Genomic DNA, 19560 nt, shown 5'->3' on the forward strand with positions numbered 1-19560 from the left:
ACATACAGATTATACACATAATATACACGGTGATTTTTTAGTCGTCTTACAAAAGCAGCCCAGTTCATGTATCCGACGTAAAATACCCCTAGGCGCGATTTTTTTTTTATCATCAACTAAGACCATAAGTACGAAGAAAAATTAAACAAGAGAAATCTGAAATATACTCTTAAAAATGATAAAATTGCTGCCGCCCGCGCCCCTCACCATTGTTACAAGGCTCGGACCGCACTCGCAACAGAGCTGTGTTTCTAAAAAACTACGAATTGCATCATAATATTGAATAAAAATTGCATTTAATTTTTTTTTCAAATCTCATAAATACCTATTTTTTATCATGAACGTGTTCTAGTCATTGGATACATGAACTGGGCTGCTTTTGTAAGACGACTAAAAAATCACGGTGTATACAGGGTTACAGGAAAAGTCGACCTAGATCCGCTAAGAACGTGTAGTTTGCAACGTTTCTGACTGATTCTACTATGAAATACCCTATCCTAAACTCAACGGTTTTCGAGATATTCAATTTTTTACTTTTTTTGAAAAATTGTCAATATAAAGCATAATATAAGCACATAAATTAAAATTTGTGAGTCCAATTCATCCTTTTATTTGTTTTTTACACAAACAATAAGATGTTCTATTATCTTCATAACCAAAATTGTGAGTAATGTAACTAAATTAGGTCATAAAAGGGGTTGAAAGTTAAAAAAGTCAAATTTTTTAAACTTTGTTTTTCGTTAGTGAATATTTAAAAAAAATGTATGGGAGATAGTCAGCAGATGTGCTATAAAATATCCACGTTTTAACAGCTAACCAACAAGGTACAACAGTCAAGGTTTTCTTTTTTTAATCATCCAAAAACTTAGCTACTAAGCTACTAAGGAGGTAAAAAATTACCGTGTTGATTACGTTTAATTTAACACCTGCACTCAGAAACGAAAATAAAACAAGATTGATAATAATAAACATTTATTACATTGTGTAACAATTTTTAAATTTCGTGTTCAACATGTCCACCTCTATTACGTACGCATAGTCGCAATCTTCTCCTCAATCCACTTTTAACAACACTTGTTGTTAAATTATGCCTTATTTGATCCGCCGCGTTAATTATTTTGGCTCTCAACTCTTCCACAGTGGAAACTGGGTTGGGCTCCCTGTAAACGAGGCTCTTCATGTGCCCCCATACATAAAAATCCATGGAGGTAAGATCCGGACTTCTGGCTGGCCACGGTAAAGGCCCACCTTGTCCGATTCATTTATTAGGGTAGTTTGTGTCTAGCCTTTCTCTGACACTTCTCCTGTAATGTGCAGGGCATCCATCGTGTTGAAACCACATTTCTTGTAATATTTGTAATAGTAAGTCGTCGAGCAAATCGCTTAGGTCTCCGCCTTATCAGGAAATTTTCGTAATCTTCTCCATTTAAATTGTCTGGGAGAAAGTAAGGCCCAACCAAATAATTTGAAATATTCCCATTCACACATTTACGCTGAATCTGCGTTGTGACCCTTTCACTCTCTTCTTTTTAGGATTACCTTGTTGTTGTGGGGCCCAATAATGAGCATTATGGTAGTTGGTAATACCGTCCTTATCAAACTTTGACTCATCCGTCCACAAAATTCTTTTAAAAAGTGAAGGGTCTTCTGCATCGGCGTTCAACATAAATCTGCAGAAATCTATTCGTCTGGCGGGATCGCCTTCCTCCATCGCTTGTACCGGCGTGTAGTGGTATGGGTACAGGCCCGCAGTGTGTACAGTAGACCATACTTTCCATTGCGAGACTCCCAAGTCACGGGCAACAACATTAGTGGAAATAGTTGGATCCAACCGGAATCGTTTTAGTATGGCATTGTCTTGTTCTCCGTCGTCAACAATTACGAGTGGTCTTCCCAAATTTGTACGTCGTCTTGAAACTGAGCCAGTTTCTCGGAGTCTTCGATAAACTCCGTCGAATATGCTCACATCCGGCACTCGACGACCAGGATAGCGTGTTATGTATTCGCTTGTATTCGCTTGCTTGTGCCGACACACAATTGCAGTATCCGTAGCAAATTAACATATCCGCATATTCTTCATTTGTGTAGGCCGTCATCATCAACAGTTCCGTATCACAAGCAAAAATCCGAGTCCAGTTCACAAGCACAGCAGTCACAAATAGGAAGAAACAGTCCGAAAACACAGCCAAGTCGAGTAGAAAACAGAGAGCAAACGATATCGCATCTATCATGGACGAATCACATAAACAGACTAACAACCAAACACAAAGTAAAATGGAATGGCGTATTGAACCCCAAACCGGTTCGGCTTATTGTCTTTCTCACACACCTGCATAAATCGTAAGTTTTCTCGCTTGCACGCTCCGACCAAAGTTGAAAAACAATAGGCGAGAACCTTTTGATTTGCTACCTGCGGGCACTTAACTAGGGTTTTTTCTATGAATTCTAAGAAAAAACCTTGACTGTTGTACTTTAATGATTAGCTGTTGAAACGTAGATATTTTATAGCACATCTGCCGACTATCTCCCATACATTTTTTTTTAGATATTCATTAACGAAAAACAAAGTTTAAAAAATTTGACTTTCCTTTTTTAACTTTCAACCCCTTTTATGACCTAATTTAGTTACATTACTCACAATTTTGGTTATGGGGATAATAGAACATCTTATTGTTTGTGTAAAAAACAAATAAAAGGATGAATTGGACTCACAAATTTTATGTGCTTAAATTGACAAAAAATTGATAATTTTTCAAAAAAAGTAAAAAATTGAATATCTCGAAAACCGTTGAGTTTAGGATAGGATATTTCATAGTAGAATCAGTCAGAAACGTTGTAACCCTGTGTATATTTTTTAAGATACAACATTTACTAGAACTAGCTTATCCTATCTTAAATCTACTAACACGCTTGAAACGCTCCTCTGGTAGTGGTGATAACTGTGGTGGTTGAGCTTGACTTTCAGGCTGATCCCTACTCTCACCCTCCCTTAAGTTATCTGCACCGTCTGTGCCTACCCCTACCTCTGATGACGCAACCGCATCCCCCTCTCCAGCAACCGGTACTGTCGCTGGCGTCGAACTATCTAAAGCGTTACTATCAGGACAGGTAACATCTGATAATCGCGCTCTGCGCTTTATATGATCTATATGCTTCCTTGTAAATCGACCGTCACCGTTATCTATTAAGTATTCTCTCAAACCTACTTTAGCCTCCACGTCGCCTTTTAACCACTTATCGCCGCTGGCATAGTTCCTCGTCCACACGGTAGCATGTGGTTCAATCTCTCGAGATATACCTCCTGCGTTATCAACTTGTCGCTGTTGTGCGGCTCGTACCCGTTCCTCTAGAGTACGGTCACTGCGCAATACATCTAACCAGTACCTCTACCATGAGTTGCCATCGAAGACGTCAATGACGTTACTACAGTCGATAGCGTATAAACGCGGTTCGAATAGTTTACAGTCGGACTCATACCATGAGTTTAAAAAACCTTGACGCGCTCGCTATCGAGAGCTCGATTGTTATTGTAGTATTCGTGTTGTCATATTTGTCATGTTGTCGAACGTGCCTAACTTCACGCCTAATGTAGTTGTTTCTTTCTAACGTTGCTTAAAAGACAGAGTAAGATATATATTCCCGAAAAAACTTCAAATCTACATTAATAATTTCATGCAGGACTACGGTAAACTCGATCGAAACCTTATATGAATAACAAAACATAAAAAAATATTGATTTTGAGTCGACAACATGTATCCGCTGATTTCGGATTATGGAGAATTTCGTTAAATTCCGATGGCAAAAAACAAACGGCTCAAGTCGCCATCTTTGCCGTTGAAGTTTCGCAAAGTGTTTATTTTTTTAAATTATGCGGTTGATGTAGATATACGAACTCTTTTGATATCACAAATAGATAGACACTTTTCTTCTTGCTCTTTTGAGTTTTAGTAATTTTTCATTATTAAATTGAAAGCGGTGTCGTGGGTACCTAGGAATGGTTATGTGGCGCAACTTTGGGGAGTACCTATGTCTTGCGATTGATCGCGATAGTTTTGTTGAATTGTTTCATATACTGTGCATCTATTGAAACTAATATTATAAATGCGAAAATTTCTCTGTCTGTCTGTCTCGCTTTCACGCCAATCCTACTGAACCGATTGTATTGAATTTGACAGATAGCCTGATGGAAACGGGGACCACCGAACGCTATAAACTTAAGTCCACGTGGACGGAGTCCTGGGCTACAGCTAGTGTTTTAATAATCCTAATAATTTTAAACTTCATAGAGCATAAAATATTCAGTATATTTTAATATAATGTAATATTACTCAATGAACTATTGGTTGGGGTGGAGCCCACTGTGAAGGCTACTTATTTCCAGAATTTCCTTAATAATGAATTTATGTATGTTTCAAAAAGTTCTTAAAAAGTGAAAGCGTTTATTTAATGTAAATTAACTTTTAACTAGTGCTACTTGATTTTAAATACTTTCTTGCCGACATGATTCTCACAAGAAATACTCAAAACTAAACAATTACTATAAACCGAATACCGTTTCACACCTTGTTTAGCAAGTGAGTTACTTAACTACAATCGTAATGGTATTTGTCGATACCATCTGTCAAATTTGTGACTCATGGTACCGTTTTCTTAGAGAAACCACCGCAAAACGTTACGCGCTCGCTACTCGCTGTCGAAGACGTTTTGAATGTTTCGATAGGTTTTATTTGTCAACTCATACTACCGATTTCAGTTTGTCAAGTGACCGCTAGGGGCGCTGTACATTTTGTCATAGATATTTTTTACGCAGACGCTAGCGAGCCCGGTCGCTCAAAACTCATGGTAGAGGTACTGAAAGCAAACCAGTTAAGGCGTCTATTCCCCAAGGAAGTGTGATAGGTTGTCTTTTGTTCCTTATCTATATTAATGATCTTCCTAAAACTATAAACGGGCCTTGTGTTCTATTCGCAGACGATATCTCCTTGCTTACCTCGTGCCAAACAAATGACAATATAAACACCAAATTAAACTCTCTTCTTTCTACAGCTGTAAACTGGATGGACAACCATAACTTAGAAATTAACTTCACAAAAACTAAATTAATCACATTTCACCCCCATCAAAAGCCTACCTTAAAACTTAACTTCACTTTTAATAACATAAAAATAGAACAAGTAAACGAATTTACCCTACTCGGTTTATCTATTGACTAGCTTTTGCCCGCGACTTCGTTCGCGTGTAATAGCGACTTTCGGCAGAAAAGATAGCTGTGTCCGCGAATCTGTTAGCGTGTGACTCCTTCTGTTATTAAGTTAATGTATTGGTAATATTGTTTAGATCACATTTACATGAGGCTTAAACTATATTGGAAGTTGTTCCGTCCGGCACGTGAACATAAAGATTTCTAGAACTGCTAACCCGGGAAAGAGCAACGTATAACTGACCATGCGAGAAACAACTGACACCGAGATCTACTCCGGCAACACGAAGAGTCTGCCCTTGAGCTTTATTAGTTGTCATTGCATAACACACCGATACCGGGAATTGCGTTCTTTTAAATTGGAACGGAAAATTATTTGGTATAATGGGTATTCTGGGGATAAAGACGGTTTCTCCTGCACCGCAACCTGTTACAATTTGAGCGTCGATTATATTTTGTTGCAACTGGGTTACTTTCAGTCGAGTTCCATTGCAAAGTTGTGGTGGTCTTAAATTTCGGAGTAGAATAATCGGAATGCCAATTTTTAAACAAATTTCATGAGAAGGAAGTCCGGGCATATTTAAAGAATTTAAGAATTCTATCGGGTAGGTAATTAGTGGCTTCTTGTTCATCGACCATTCTATTTATTGATCTATAAACTTTGCTTTCCCCCTGTAGATTTGACAGTATTTTGTTATTAATCTCAAATGCCTGATCATTGCGAGGAGTTAAAATGGATCTTTCGCTGAGCCAAGTATTGTCCCTATTTAATATATTTGTCACCGTAAACCGACGATATCAGATGTGTTTGAGATTGAACTATACAACATAATTCAGGCGTCAAAATAAGTTTTCCTTGGTGTAGTTGTGGATAGGTACCTCCACCAATCTTTAATAATGTATTAGAAAATTGACTATTATCTGGATTATCTCCAGTTCTCACTCGCATGTTTATAGTTAAATGCATCGATTGTATATCACGCCACAAATAAGAGCTTTTCAGGCAAGCCCTAACCTCATCAGCTCGGGTTCCCCGTAGTATTACCGGTAAGGTTTGTCGGAAATCACCACAAAATAAAACCGTGATACCGCCCATTGGTCGATCATTTTGTTTTATATCCCTTAAAGTTCTGTCTACCGCTTCTACTCCTTTTCGATGGGCCATCGTACACTCATCCCATATGATTAAATTACACTCGCGCATACCTTAGCTTTGTCGCTATTGCTTGAAATACTACAGGTTGGACTTTCCGTGCGATCCTAAATCAATTGGTATTTTAAACATAGTGTGAGCAGTTTTACCTCCTGGTAGCAATGTTGCAGCTATCCCTAATGAAGCAACGGCAAGAGAAATTTTACCCTGGTTTCGAACGGAAGCTAATATTAATTTAGTAACCATATTGTCCCCAAATTATTTTGAACACTCTCGCACATGCGATCATAGATTGAACGTTGTTCTGCAGTCATCATTGGGACACCGCTTTCTAATATCGTCAGCAGTTCCATTGGGTTGTAACCAATCTCTGCGGAATATTCCCTTTTAGTAACGTCTCCGACTGAGGTTGGTGTTGGCAATTTTGGCAAACCATATTCACATAGTAATTTACCGCCTACTGCTGTTAAGTCATCCTGAAGAGCCAATAAACACTGATTTATAGCAAGATCACGGACGTTATCATTAGTTGTGCCTTCATCATTGTGAGATATACTCCTAAGAAAGTCTTCTGCAATTTTTTCTTTATATTTTTCCCATAATTGTATAGCATCTGACAAATTACAAAATGTTAGTAATGTTACAAATAAATGGCGTAACCATCGTTGATTATCACTAATACAGGATTCTGCTAAAGCGTCATCCCAATGCTGATCATTTTCAAGCAAATGACGCGCTTGGCAAGCTTTTCTAAAATCTATAAATGAGGTTGGTCCTCGGACTGTGTGTAACAATAATCGCAAATATAAACACTCAGCGTTGTTAGGATGAACGGTATACACTCTACCAAGAACATGTTCTGTGAAAATACCTAACTCGCCACCTACAGGCCTGCCACGGCGTCTCCGATTAAAGACACCTCGTTGCTTATTGTAGGTATAATACGATGGAACTTCCTCATACAAAAGAGATTTTGCAAAATCATCAGTTTGGCGAAGTCGAAAAAATGCTAATAAAGTTGTTTGTGTAGGGTTCTCTAATCGCTCTGTAACATTTTCGGCGTTGAAATATATACGTTGACCGCCTTCAAGATGAACATCTAGATGAGTCACAGGTGGATATCTTTCGTGAATGTTGAAACTTAAGATCCGCCGCACAGCTTCTGAAGAACTAATATATCTGCCTGACTGAAATCTAGTAATTTCATTATGTTCATTTCTCAACGCAAATGTAGCGTGGTCACTGCCCTTATTAATGTACTTACAAATATATTTTATTGACTCTACACTATTACACATTTCAACATTTATGTGAGTTTGAAATGTTCTAGACAACACAGGCGAATACGGAACGCCCCACCTATTATCTAAAGTTACCTGTTGTCTAGACACTCGTTTTTCAACAGTAAAACCACCATTGTCTCTTCAACGACGACGATATAATGGGTATCCATCATGTCCCGTTACAGTTTCATCCACTAAGCATTTTGGATATCTTTTAGTGCAACGACCGTCTTGCATGCAAGTAGGATTCCCGTTAAATGCACCACATGGACCATGTATCATATGGGTTTTAACAATGTCGTATAGCACGCGATCTGCAATCGGACTTGGAATTTCAGCACTGATTAAACTGTCTACATCATTAGGTCGAACCTCATCTTTTACCCATAGCAGGATATGTGCGTGAGGTAAGCCGCGTTTTTGCCATTCAACACTATACATATAACACAATAATTCTCCAAAAATGTTATCTTTGGTAAGTAGATCTATCATTAATTTTAATTTTAAATGAAAAACTCTTGCGATGATATCATGGCGTTCATGCGGTGCTTGACCCTCAAGAAGCTCCCGAGTGATTTCATCCCACTTAGGATTGGTAGTTACTGTAATAAATAAGTCGTCGGGACGTCCATATTTTCTTACGTAACAAAAGCATCTTGAATACGTTCGTGCATGTACCGTGGACCATCAGTAAAAAAGAGGGTAAAATAACTAAACGGCCCATATTCACCGTATCATTATCTTGCTGCACGGCGTCGCCAAGGTGTACGTATTCTTCAGCGCATAGCTGCCTTTGATTAGATCGTAAGTAAACTAACCTTTCGGTTTCAATTTTTGCATACATGTCAACAATAAACTGATTGAAGAAGCCACGAAAACGTTGAAAGTATACAAACCTATTCCGCCTCACTTGCAAGTGGTAACAATAAAATTGAAGGCATGAAATCTTTTTATTATAATTAGGTGCACCTGTATGCGGATCAGTTTGGTATAATAACCATCTTCCCCTCGACAACATATCAGACGATATTGCAAACTGTCATAAGCCCTGTAGGTTTCGTAAATACGTTGCAAACGATTGTCTCTGGACCGGATAACAATATCACGCCTATCACATTCTTGGTCGACCAATACCACAGCAACTTCATTTGTGGATGGAGCATTATAACGCCTAGGATGTTCCTGAGTTGGACGCCTATCGGCATTTATAACACTTTTATAATTGCTATCATCATATCCAGGAAGAGCTTCTAGTGCCGATTTAAAACTGCATACATATGAATTAACCTGATGCAACATGTCTTGAAGTTGTGAAATTAGTTCATAGTTCAGTATTTAAATTCGGGAAATATTGATTTCTTATATTCGACTGTTCGTTGTAGTCGGATACGAAATATATTCGAAGAAACTTAGGTTGGTCTTCAGGCAAAAGGGATCCTATCAAATGGTAAACATGACCTTGTACCTTAAAAGTAGGCATGAAAGGACCTTTTGAGATTTGTTGAGCACCAAAGGATGTCATTTGAAACGCACTATTATAAGTGCGAATATTGTCTAAGAACTGTTTAGATTGCTCATGTTCCCCTAAAAGTAGTGATTTCAATGGTTCCGGCGGGTCTGCGAAAGAAGGCAAATTTATTTTGCCTCCAGAACAACAGAAACCAGCCGACTCCTTACTCCACTTTGAAGCATTACAAAGAACACATACTATTGCCCATTAAAGAAGATGATCTGTAATCAATTGCAAGGATATAAGCAAACCCACTTTTATATTTGTCGGACCACGCCACCGAAATTCTAGATTGATCATCTATGTGTAAATCTAAGTTATTAAGACTATGTCGAAATCTGTCTGAGGTAAGACGGGCCTCTCGCTGTTCGTCCGTTTCAAGAGACCGAATATTTTCGATTCTTAATCTTTCATTAGACAAACTTATTAATCGATCTTGTTTCAAAGAATTGTAATGTTCACGTACCGACTCTATTCGTTGTACATGCTCATGTTCATCTTCAAGAGATCGAATAATATTATGGTGCACCCTATCATTTGTCAATTCACGAGATAAAATATGATGTTCGCGATCAGCTGTAAGCCGTAGTTCCCTTTCAGTGAAGGTTTCTGACTCACGAAACAATGTATGACGTTTTCGGTCAGCTGAGAGCCGTAGTTCTCGTTGTGAAGCAGTTTCAGCTTCTCGGGATAACACATGTTGTTCTCGGTCAATAGTAAGCCTAAGTTCTCGTTGAGAAAAGCTTTGAGACGCACGTGATATAGCTCGTCTCGCTCTGTCAGCTGCTAATCGCATCTCTCTCTCTGGAGAGCTTGCATTGGCTCGAGAAGTTGAGGCACTAACTCTCATAGAGTTTAACCGATGTGCTTTTTCCTCTGCTGATTCTTGAGAACGCGCATTTCTCATCCTCTTAGCATCTCTCGAATTTCGAGATAAAGATGGTCGTTTTTTAGGTGGCATTTTGTATTTTTAATTAACGGTATATTAAATATAGCTGTTGCCCGCGACTTCGTCCCCGTGGGTAGAAGATATAAGTTATGATTCATACCTGCCCTGTTTTTTTTACATTTTCCATTGTATTTTCGCTCCTATTAGTCGCAGCGTGATGGTTTATAGCCTAAAGCCTTCCTTGATGAATGGTCTATTCAACACAAAAATATTTTTTCAATTTGGACCAGTGGTTCCTGAGATTAGCGCGTTCAAACAAACAAACAAACAAACAAACAAACAAAAAAACAAACAAACAAACAAACTCTTCAGCTTTATATATTAGTATAGATAGATTTGTTACGTGTTTTTAATTCAAAAGACTTTGGTTTTTCAATGCAAAGTTTTGAAGATTTGTAATATCCCATGTGAAAATGTTCACACTTTTCTGCACATTCATAACATGAAAGACTTCTAAATTCCAGGACATCATTACTGAAGACAAATTGACGCATTTTCTGGGTTCCACGAATTGACGCAATGATGGTTGACTGTTTGACTAAGTCTTCTATCTTCGCGATATTAGCAGTGGTAACTTCAAAAAGCTTTATTGAAGAACATCTCGCCAACAAAACTTCTTTAAGAGATTTCAAATTTACGATTTCCTTGCCTTCAGCAACCGCTTTATCCGCTGTTCTCTTTAATGTGCCACCTACACCATCAGGAGCACCTTTACCATGTCCTGGTTCAAAATAATTCCACGCAAAAAATGTCGCTCCCGGAAACAAATCATTTATATGATGAAATACTAGGTGAAACATGACCTTATTCTTGTACTGGTTGACAGGACTATCACTAAGCATGCGTATTCTGTGAATGTTTGGATTGTAACTTATAAGCCACTCAAAAACTGGTAATAAGTGTGCCCATACTACCTTTGCATCGTGTCTATTATTTTCAGAAAGAGAACAAAACGTGTAGGGTTTTACAGTGTCATTTTCACGTAAATATAATACTCCTGTATGTAGTGTAACTTGTTGTCTTGCACCTCCAAAATGTACTGCCTGAATCTCTTTTGTTATATTTGCAACAATAGTTTTCACTGAAATCTATGTGAGTAAGGACTTCATTGACAGTTGAAGTATTTTTTAGTTCTGATATGGTCTGATACTGGTGTGTTATTGTGGCTATGTGTTTAAAGAATGAAGGCGAAGTATTTTCTAACTGAACTACCAATAATCTTAGTGAAATCTTGATCTCTTTTAATATAGGTTTTATTACTGTCTTCATTTTTCCATCTTTTTCGTAGGATATAGTTTCATACATCCACTGTTCATAAGTCACTATTCTGTTTGGCTGTGGAAGATAATACTCTACCATTTTGTTTGCACAACCTTCACATTTTCGTAACAACATTTAGTTGAATAGACATCGCATGTTTTCATGTTCAAAAGTTTAGTTAGATTACAGCAAGGCAATACTTTATTTTCATGTAACTTCATAATTATCCGGTCAACATTTCCATGTGTTACGGTCTTTTATATTTGCCCAAGTCACCCAAAAAGGTCGAAATCTGCAGAAAGTTGTCAAGCTTATTTTATAATGAACTGTAGTCAGGAACTTATTGTACATTTTTTTCAAGGTATCGCACAGTAAACGTTTTTGCTTCACCTGTCCCTTTGACCTTACGAAATCTTTCTTTCCTGGGCACATACGAGAACTTTCATCCTTTTCCAAAAAATCTTGAACATCCTTTTTGACCGTCATCAATTTAGCACTGACTTTCCTAGAAGCGCTCTTTGTTCACGCAACGATCGCGTGATCATGTGAACTGGTTTGATCGACGGCTGAGGCGCGGGCGCGGGATAGCAGACCTGCGCGCGGGCGGCGGCGGCGAGCGGCGAGCAGCTTGGGCGGGGGCCACTCCGCCAGCAGAGGGCTTGACTGATGCTTGTGTCCCATAATTATCTCTCTACCGCTACTTTCGTTTGTTACCTTGTAATATACCTTAATTTTAACCTAACATACAGTCCACGTTATTTCTACATCTCCCTGAGCTCCTGAACATGGTCCTTCTACCGGGAAACATCCAGGAGTAAACAACAAGAAGTACAAGAAGTAGTCTTCAAGAGAACCGTTGCAGAAGATTTGAATGTCAACCGTCATCGATCAGAAAAATCATCGTCGCAATTTGAAGAAGTCAACTAGTGATACGGTTAAGAGCCTCTGTGAGTTCGTTCCAATTATTTACCTTTTCCAACACATCCATTTCACTAATGGCATGATTTTAAAATCAATTCATCTGTCCACTATCACTAACTTCGCCTTTATTTAACAAAAACAGTTGCGTCAGTAGCATTCCTTCTATTATAAGCAGTGTTAAAGTAATTTGCAAAAGCGTAAACGTAATTGTTTGCCGTGCAACATCAAAAGATAACTCGATTATTCAATGCGCCTCACAGCTAACAGTTTTTTTCGCACGGTGACTCATCTCTTTTGTTCTTGCATCAGTTGTGCTTGCTACCGAATTAACTTTTTATGCAATATAACTGTTAATTAGTCAGCTTGTTTTTCCTTGAGTTGATTTAATCGACAATTGCTACTACATCTTATTTGAGTTTTTGCTTTAAAATAACGGTTTCTTTTGCTTCGAATTAATTTGAAGTCTTAAAAGTTTTTAAGGTCTTTTGATTCTCAAATATAAGTGCAACATGGATATCGATAAATTAGTAAAACAGCGCAGCGGCATTAAAGCGAAGCTTACCAACTTTGAAAAATACATAACTGTTCTTTCGTCTTCAAAACACATATCCGATCTACAACGGATAGATTTAGAAAGCCGCTTGAGTAAATTCGAAGCCTTATACGATGTTTTCGATACATTACAGATGGAGATCGAATTAGGATCGGCGGCTCCCGAAGACGAGTACGTGGAACGAAATAAGATTGACGAACGTTACCACTCATTGATTGCCAAGGCGCGCAGTCAGCTCCAAACCAGCTGCGCTGAGCGTGAGGGTTCGGAGACGGGCACTACAATGGACTGCAAACCAGGTGCATCGTTGAAAAATAACTTTGTTCGCTTACAGAAAATTAATTTACCACAATTTGACGGTAGTTACCAGTGCTGGCTAAAATTTAGGGACACTTTTGTTTCATTAATTCATAACAACGATTGTATCGATGGCATTAATAAGTTCCACTATCTTCGTGCATCCCTCAAGGGACGTGCAGCGGAAGTAATTAAAAATATTAAGGCTGAAAATTATGTAATTGCCTGGGACTTATTATGTGATCGCTACAACAACAATCGCCTTTTGATAAATAATCATATACAGTCGTTGTTTGACTTAGAATCTATAACTAAAGAATCATCGTTTTGTTTGCGCCGTCTTATTGATGTCATAAATAAAAATATACGGGCTCTTAAGACATTAAAGAAGCCGACAGAGTATTGGGACACTCTTATAATATTTATGATGTCAAGAAAATTTGATTTAAATACTAACTGCAAATGGGAAGAGTACCGCAATACATTATCTGAATCTCCCCTCCCTCCCCTTGTCAAAGTTCATTACATTTATTAGTAGTCGGGCTGATCTCTTAGAAACACTAGAAATGAACAGAATAAAACAAGTTAATATAAACAAACAAAAAAGTTTTATAATTTCAAATACAAAAGAAAATCGGAATAATATCAAAGAAATAATAACTTACAAAATAAAAAATCACATAACTTAAATTGCCCTTTATGTTCTAACAATCATCTTTTATACACTTGTGATTTATTTAAAGGTTTACTTACTGAATCACGTATACAAAAGGCTAAGGAATAACATGTCTGTCTAAATTGTTTGCGCTCTAGTCATGTAACCAAGAATTGTCGATTGGCTGGTTGTAAATATTGCAAATCCAGACACAATACTCTCTTGCATGTTGAACCGACTAAGCAACCTTTTCAAGATTGCGCCTTCAACTTCAAATAGTGTCGCCTTACCAATCGATACTTCAAATAGTGTGGTCTTATCAGCTGATATTTTATACCATACTAGTACAACCAATGTCCACAGCTATTGGTCAGTTGTCAATGCGACCGCGCTCCGAGGTGGACGTGTATTTTGCAAACTGTATCGGCAAGCGCGGCGTATGCCGACGCTAGTTATTTCTGCAAAATGAGCGAAAAATTAGTAGCAAATGAGCTACTAGCGTTTCTACAACAGAAGCTGGATGTCATGGACGAGGTGTCTGCTATCCAGATCTGTTCATCGAATTTCAGCGAGGATGACATCGCTGCGTCTAAGCTGCTTGTGTTCAAGTTGCTGAACAAGAGCGACCAGATGGTGTCCCGTAGGCGTGACGGGACAAAGAAGAGTCTGCAAGATGTAATCACGCTGCTGAAGGAGACCGATCCCGACGATGTGCCGACGTTTGTGGCAAAGGACTTAAACAAGTTACCTCCTGTCACCTTCGACCACGTCGACGTAACGTGCCTTTTGAAGGACATCGTCTCCCTAAAGGCAAGTCTTGCAGATGTGCACAGGAAGCTGGAGGCATCCCAGAAAGATGTCACAGATTTGCGCAAGGAAGTCGTTGAATTGCGCACTTCTGTGAATAAAACTGGGTCACCGGCGCGTGTAAGCAACGTAAACACGCGTCGAGGTGCATGCCTACTCGACACATCGGCTACGAGCTTCGCGTCAGCAGTTTTATCTTCGTCGTCGCCGTCAGCCGAGTCAGCAAAGGGCGCTGACCGCATGCCCCAGCCCCCGGCCCCCGCAATCATGCCTCATCCACGTAGCGCCACGCAAACTGCACGACCAAATAAACAGCTGGTCAGCGTTTGCGCCTCCGCTGTTCCCCTACACAATCTGGTCCCACAACCGAGGAACCGGGCGGACGAAGACGGTTTCGTAACGGTGCTGAAAAGGAAGCACCGGCAACGAACTAATCAGAACTGCTGCGGCAAGGCTCCTGTTGAGCCCCAAACAAGGGTGAGAGCTGCGCAGCCGAATACTCCGGTGTACATATCTCGCTTACACTACAGCATCCGGGCGGAGGACATCGCCGACTACGTGCGCCAAAAGGTGCAGTACGCGCCGAGAGTGCAGCTGCTGGAGTCGCGCCGGAACGTCAATTTCAAGGCGTTCGTGGTGCGCGTCCCTAACTGCTTCCTGCACCTCGTCATGGACGATAACTTTTGGCCGCAAGGAGTGGTTTTCCGTCGCTTCCGCGGACAAATCCCGACCGAACGCACAAACACCTAGTGCTAGGAAGTGTTACTAATATAGTTTTAAGATTTTTATTTACTAACCAATACTGTATACTTTATATATATGTTAGTCTGTAAGGTATATATCTATGGGCCATGTTTCCTGAAAATAAATAAATTTATTATTATTATTATTATTATTGTCAAGGCGGTGAGCAACAACGGTAAAAGAGTCAACGCCCGAGTCCTGCTTGACAACAGTAGCACTGCCAACTTCATGACGGAGAGTCTCTGCACCAAACTGGATTAGTTACGACGTAAAACTACCTCCACTGTCCCAGGTATCAACCAACAGTCTTCCTATTGTACACAGTCTTGCAGTCTTAATATTGAATCTTGTAATGGTGACTATAGGATTAAGTTGGACTGTCTAATTTTACCTGAAACTAGCTTTTGCCCGCGACTTCGTTCAAAATCAAAATCAAAATCAAAAGTTTTTATTCCAAGTAGGCCGTTTTCCAGGCACTTTCAAAACGTTAAGGTGATGGCTCTAGTTGCGCGGTTCCAAAGTGTCACTCTTATGGAGAAGAACCGGCAAGAAACTCCATAAGTTACTCTTTTTAAAAGTAAATGTATACAATATAATTTTTACAAATATTATGTTTATGCAAGAACAGCGTAAAATGGTAAAATGATAAAAAAATAATAATAAATCCAACAATGGAAAAAAGGTAAATTCTACTGGGGTTTACACTGTTGATGCATTTACAAGGCAAAGGCGAAAAAAAAAGCAAAATGAATATTTTACATACATCAAATAATATGTAGTCCTAATTAAATCCTTAACAGGAATGTCAAGGCATGTCAAAACCTACAGGAATGAAGCCGTGGAAACTAATAGTAGCAAGTGAGATAAAATTGATCTAGTCGACCACCAGGGAGGCCACATGTACAGAGACAATACTAAGACCAAGCGCGCTTATCATCTACATAATCACTAATTTTATAATAAGCTTTATTAATCGGCATCGATTTCACGGTCATTTTGAACTTGCTAAAAGGTAAACAAGTAATATTATTAGGCAATTTATTATAAAAACGAATAGAATTCCCTAGGAACGATTTAGTATTGGTTTTAGATAACCTAAATCTTGGAACTGCAAGTTTATTTTTATTTCTGGTATTTAAATTATGGAAATCACTGTTTACATTGAAATTATTAAGGTTTTTCGAACGTACATTATATTCTCCACAATATAAACCGACGTTAGCGTTAGAATTTTAATGTCTCTAAAAAGTTTCTCTTAAGGATTCTCGCGGGCCCATGCAGTAGATTGCTCTTATCGCGCGTTTCTGTAGAATGAAAATGGAATCAATATCGGCGGCTGATCCCCACAGTAAAATCCCGTATGACATAATACTATGGAAGTACGCGTGATAAACTAACTTAGCCGTGGGAACATCAGTAAGCTGTCTTATGCTTCGGACCGCAAAAGCAGCCGAGCTTAGCCTTCGAGACAGTGCTGAGATGTGAGCACCCCACTGCAACTTAGAGTCTATTGTTATGCCTAGAAAACCCGTTTCATTGACCAATTCGAGTTTTTTATCGTTTAAATCTGATTGAGACCGAACATTTGGAACTGAGAACTTTAGGCATTTAGTTTTGGACGCGTTTAGAAGTAGATTGTTAGTTGCAAACCAATCCGATGATAAATTGAGAGTATTATTTATGTTAGTGACGTCTAGAGCTTTCCTGTCAACTTTAAAAATGAGAGAGGTATCATCCGCGAAAAAAATCATGTCATTTAAATTAGCCATCATAAACGGGAGGTCATTTATATAAGCCAGAAAAAGAAAGGGGCCTAAAATCGAACCCTGCGGCACGCCCATTCTTACCACGGACCCGGATAAAGTTGCTCCGTTCACGCCTACTTTTTGCTGTCTAGATGATAAATATGACAACACCATTTGTAAGGATTGTCCTCGTAATCCATAGTGCTTTAATTTCAGGATTAGAGTATTATGATCAACGCAATCAAAAGCTTTGGAGAGGTCACAGAAAATTCCTAGAGCATCCTGTGATCCCTCCCAAGCTCCTAAAATGTGAGACACTAACTTGGCCGCGGCGTCGGTCGTCGACCTTCCTTTGGTGAAGCCAAATTGACGTTCGTGGAAAAATTTTTGTTTTTCAAAATGTGACATCAGTTGATCAAGGACTATTCTTTCAAATATTTACTAACTGCTGGAAGTACCGAGACTGGTCTATAATTCGAGGGATCATTCTTGCAACCAGATTTAAAAACAGAAATGACTTTACTGTGTTCATCAAATCAGGAAAAGTGCCACAATCCACACAGTCGTTAAAAATCTTTGCAAGAATTGGAGCAATACTGTCAATTATTGAGTCTATTACTTTGACAGATAACTCCCATAAATCTTCTGTGGTTTTCATTTTAATTGTATTAAATGATTTTTTAACAAGCGAAGGAGATACATGAGTAAAACTAAAATTTGGAATACTTCTTTTGACGAATTTTTTAAGTAGGCATTCCGCTTTCAAAGGACACGAGGGTAGTGATTGTGTAACCTCTACAGGGATGTTTGAGAAAAAGTCCTCAAAAGCGTTAGCCACTTCTGTGCTATTAGAAATTATTTTACTATTAATTTTTAAAGAAAGATCAGTATCCCTTTGTTTACCATTCCCAGTTTCGGAGTTGATAATCTTCCATACTGTTTTAATTTTATTATCAGAATTGCCAATCTGCCAACTGATGAAATTTGATTTAGCCGCTAAACAGACCCTTTCAAAAATTTTAGAGAAATTTCTTACATGTTTATGGAAATGGGGATCAACATTAAGCAACCTCTCCTTATACAGACTGTACATCTTGTCTCTGCTTATTCTAATGCATTTAGTAGCCCACTCATTAAATTTACGTTTAAAATTTATTCTAATATCTTTTTGGGGACACGTTTTATTAAACGATTTAAAGATTAACTGAAACAATGCGTCATAATCCGTATTTGGAACTCCTGATAGTGAATAATTCGAACTAAGATTGGCAGATGTATTATTTTTAAAACACCTCAGGGTTTTATTTCTTAGTGGCCTGAATTTAATTATTTTATTTGCAGGCAATACATTTTTTATTCCTATTGAGACAACTTGACCTATATGATCCGATCTAACCCCGGGTAGCAATTGAAAGTTAATAAGTTTCCGGTTCGAAAAAACATTATCTATACAAGTAGAGGAAGTTAAAGTTATTCTAGTGGGCTCATTGACTGCAGTGCGCAAGTAAACATTAGCTCCGTGTATTTTTGGGTATTTAGTCTGAACGGCCCAAAGTGAATGGCACGCGGGCCATTCGAACGTAAACAAAAATCGTCTACGTTCCAAAGGACCGTCGATGAAAAAACTTAAACATTTATCTAAAGGGACAGTCGCATACAGCATTCATTAACATCAAGGAAATATTATAATTACATTTTAATATATCAAATTTAATTATTATTATTAAATTATTTTAAATGATCATCTGAACCGGTTACCGGAGGCCATGTAGGCCTCAGGTAGCTAGCGCAACAGTGACCCTTTCTTGTCAACCAATCACAAGCGGGATGCTTATCTGTGACGTCATGGGAATCGTAAATAGCTATGTGCATATGCGGTCTAATACTCACTATCTATTTTGCAATTATCCATAAATGTTGTACCATAATTATAACCAGTGAATTGAGTGTGTTGCAAAAGTGAGTTTTTAATAATCCAATGGTTGTTTTTTCAAAAATCTGGTGAAGTGTTGAATTCTGGTAAGTTTTTATTATACATACTCGTATCGTCCCCGTAGAGCGAAATTACAAAAGACTACTTTTGAGATATTGACGTCTAAAGTTATGAAAAAAATATAAATTCATAACTTTTTAAATTGATGTGATAAAAACCTTTTGAATTAATGTAAGTAACATTCATCTATAGTTTTCTCTTATTTGTCATAATTAGTAGTTAAAACATAATATGTTTTATATAACTTCGTTTTCTAATGAGGAATTAATTAAAATTCAAGTTACTTATTTTCACTTTATTCCTTTCGGTGTTAGAGCTAACTTAAGATCCTTTAGGTAAATATTGCTTGAAAATCATATCACTAAACCGATTTAGTTAGTTGAATTTAAATTATTTTAAGTAAGTCAATGTAGACACATTGACTTAATTTAGGTCGAAAATTCATGAAGTGACCTTGTTTAAGGTCACTTAATGACTTTTTGATCTAAA

The 19560-nt window shown here is 38.2% G+C and overlaps 1 protein-coding gene across 1 annotated transcript; it reads left to right on the plus strand.

Annotated features, from left to right (window-relative positions):
- Window positions 1-14247: 14247 nt before the first annotated feature.
- LOC113506009 lies at window positions 14248-15339 on the plus strand. Its single transcript, XM_026888870.1, has one exon. It carries the CDS (start codon window positions 14248-14250, stop codon window positions 15337-15339), a length of 1092 nt encoding a protein of 363 aa, XP_026744671.1.
- Window positions 15340-19560: the final 4221 nt, after the last annotated feature.

Source organism: Trichoplusia ni, chromosome 28 (genome assembly GCF_003590095.1).
Source record: "Trichoplusia ni isolate ovarian cell line Hi5 chromosome 28, tn1, whole genome shotgun sequence".
Taxonomy (NCBI): Eukaryota; Metazoa; Arthropoda; class Insecta; order Lepidoptera; family Noctuidae; genus Trichoplusia; species Trichoplusia ni.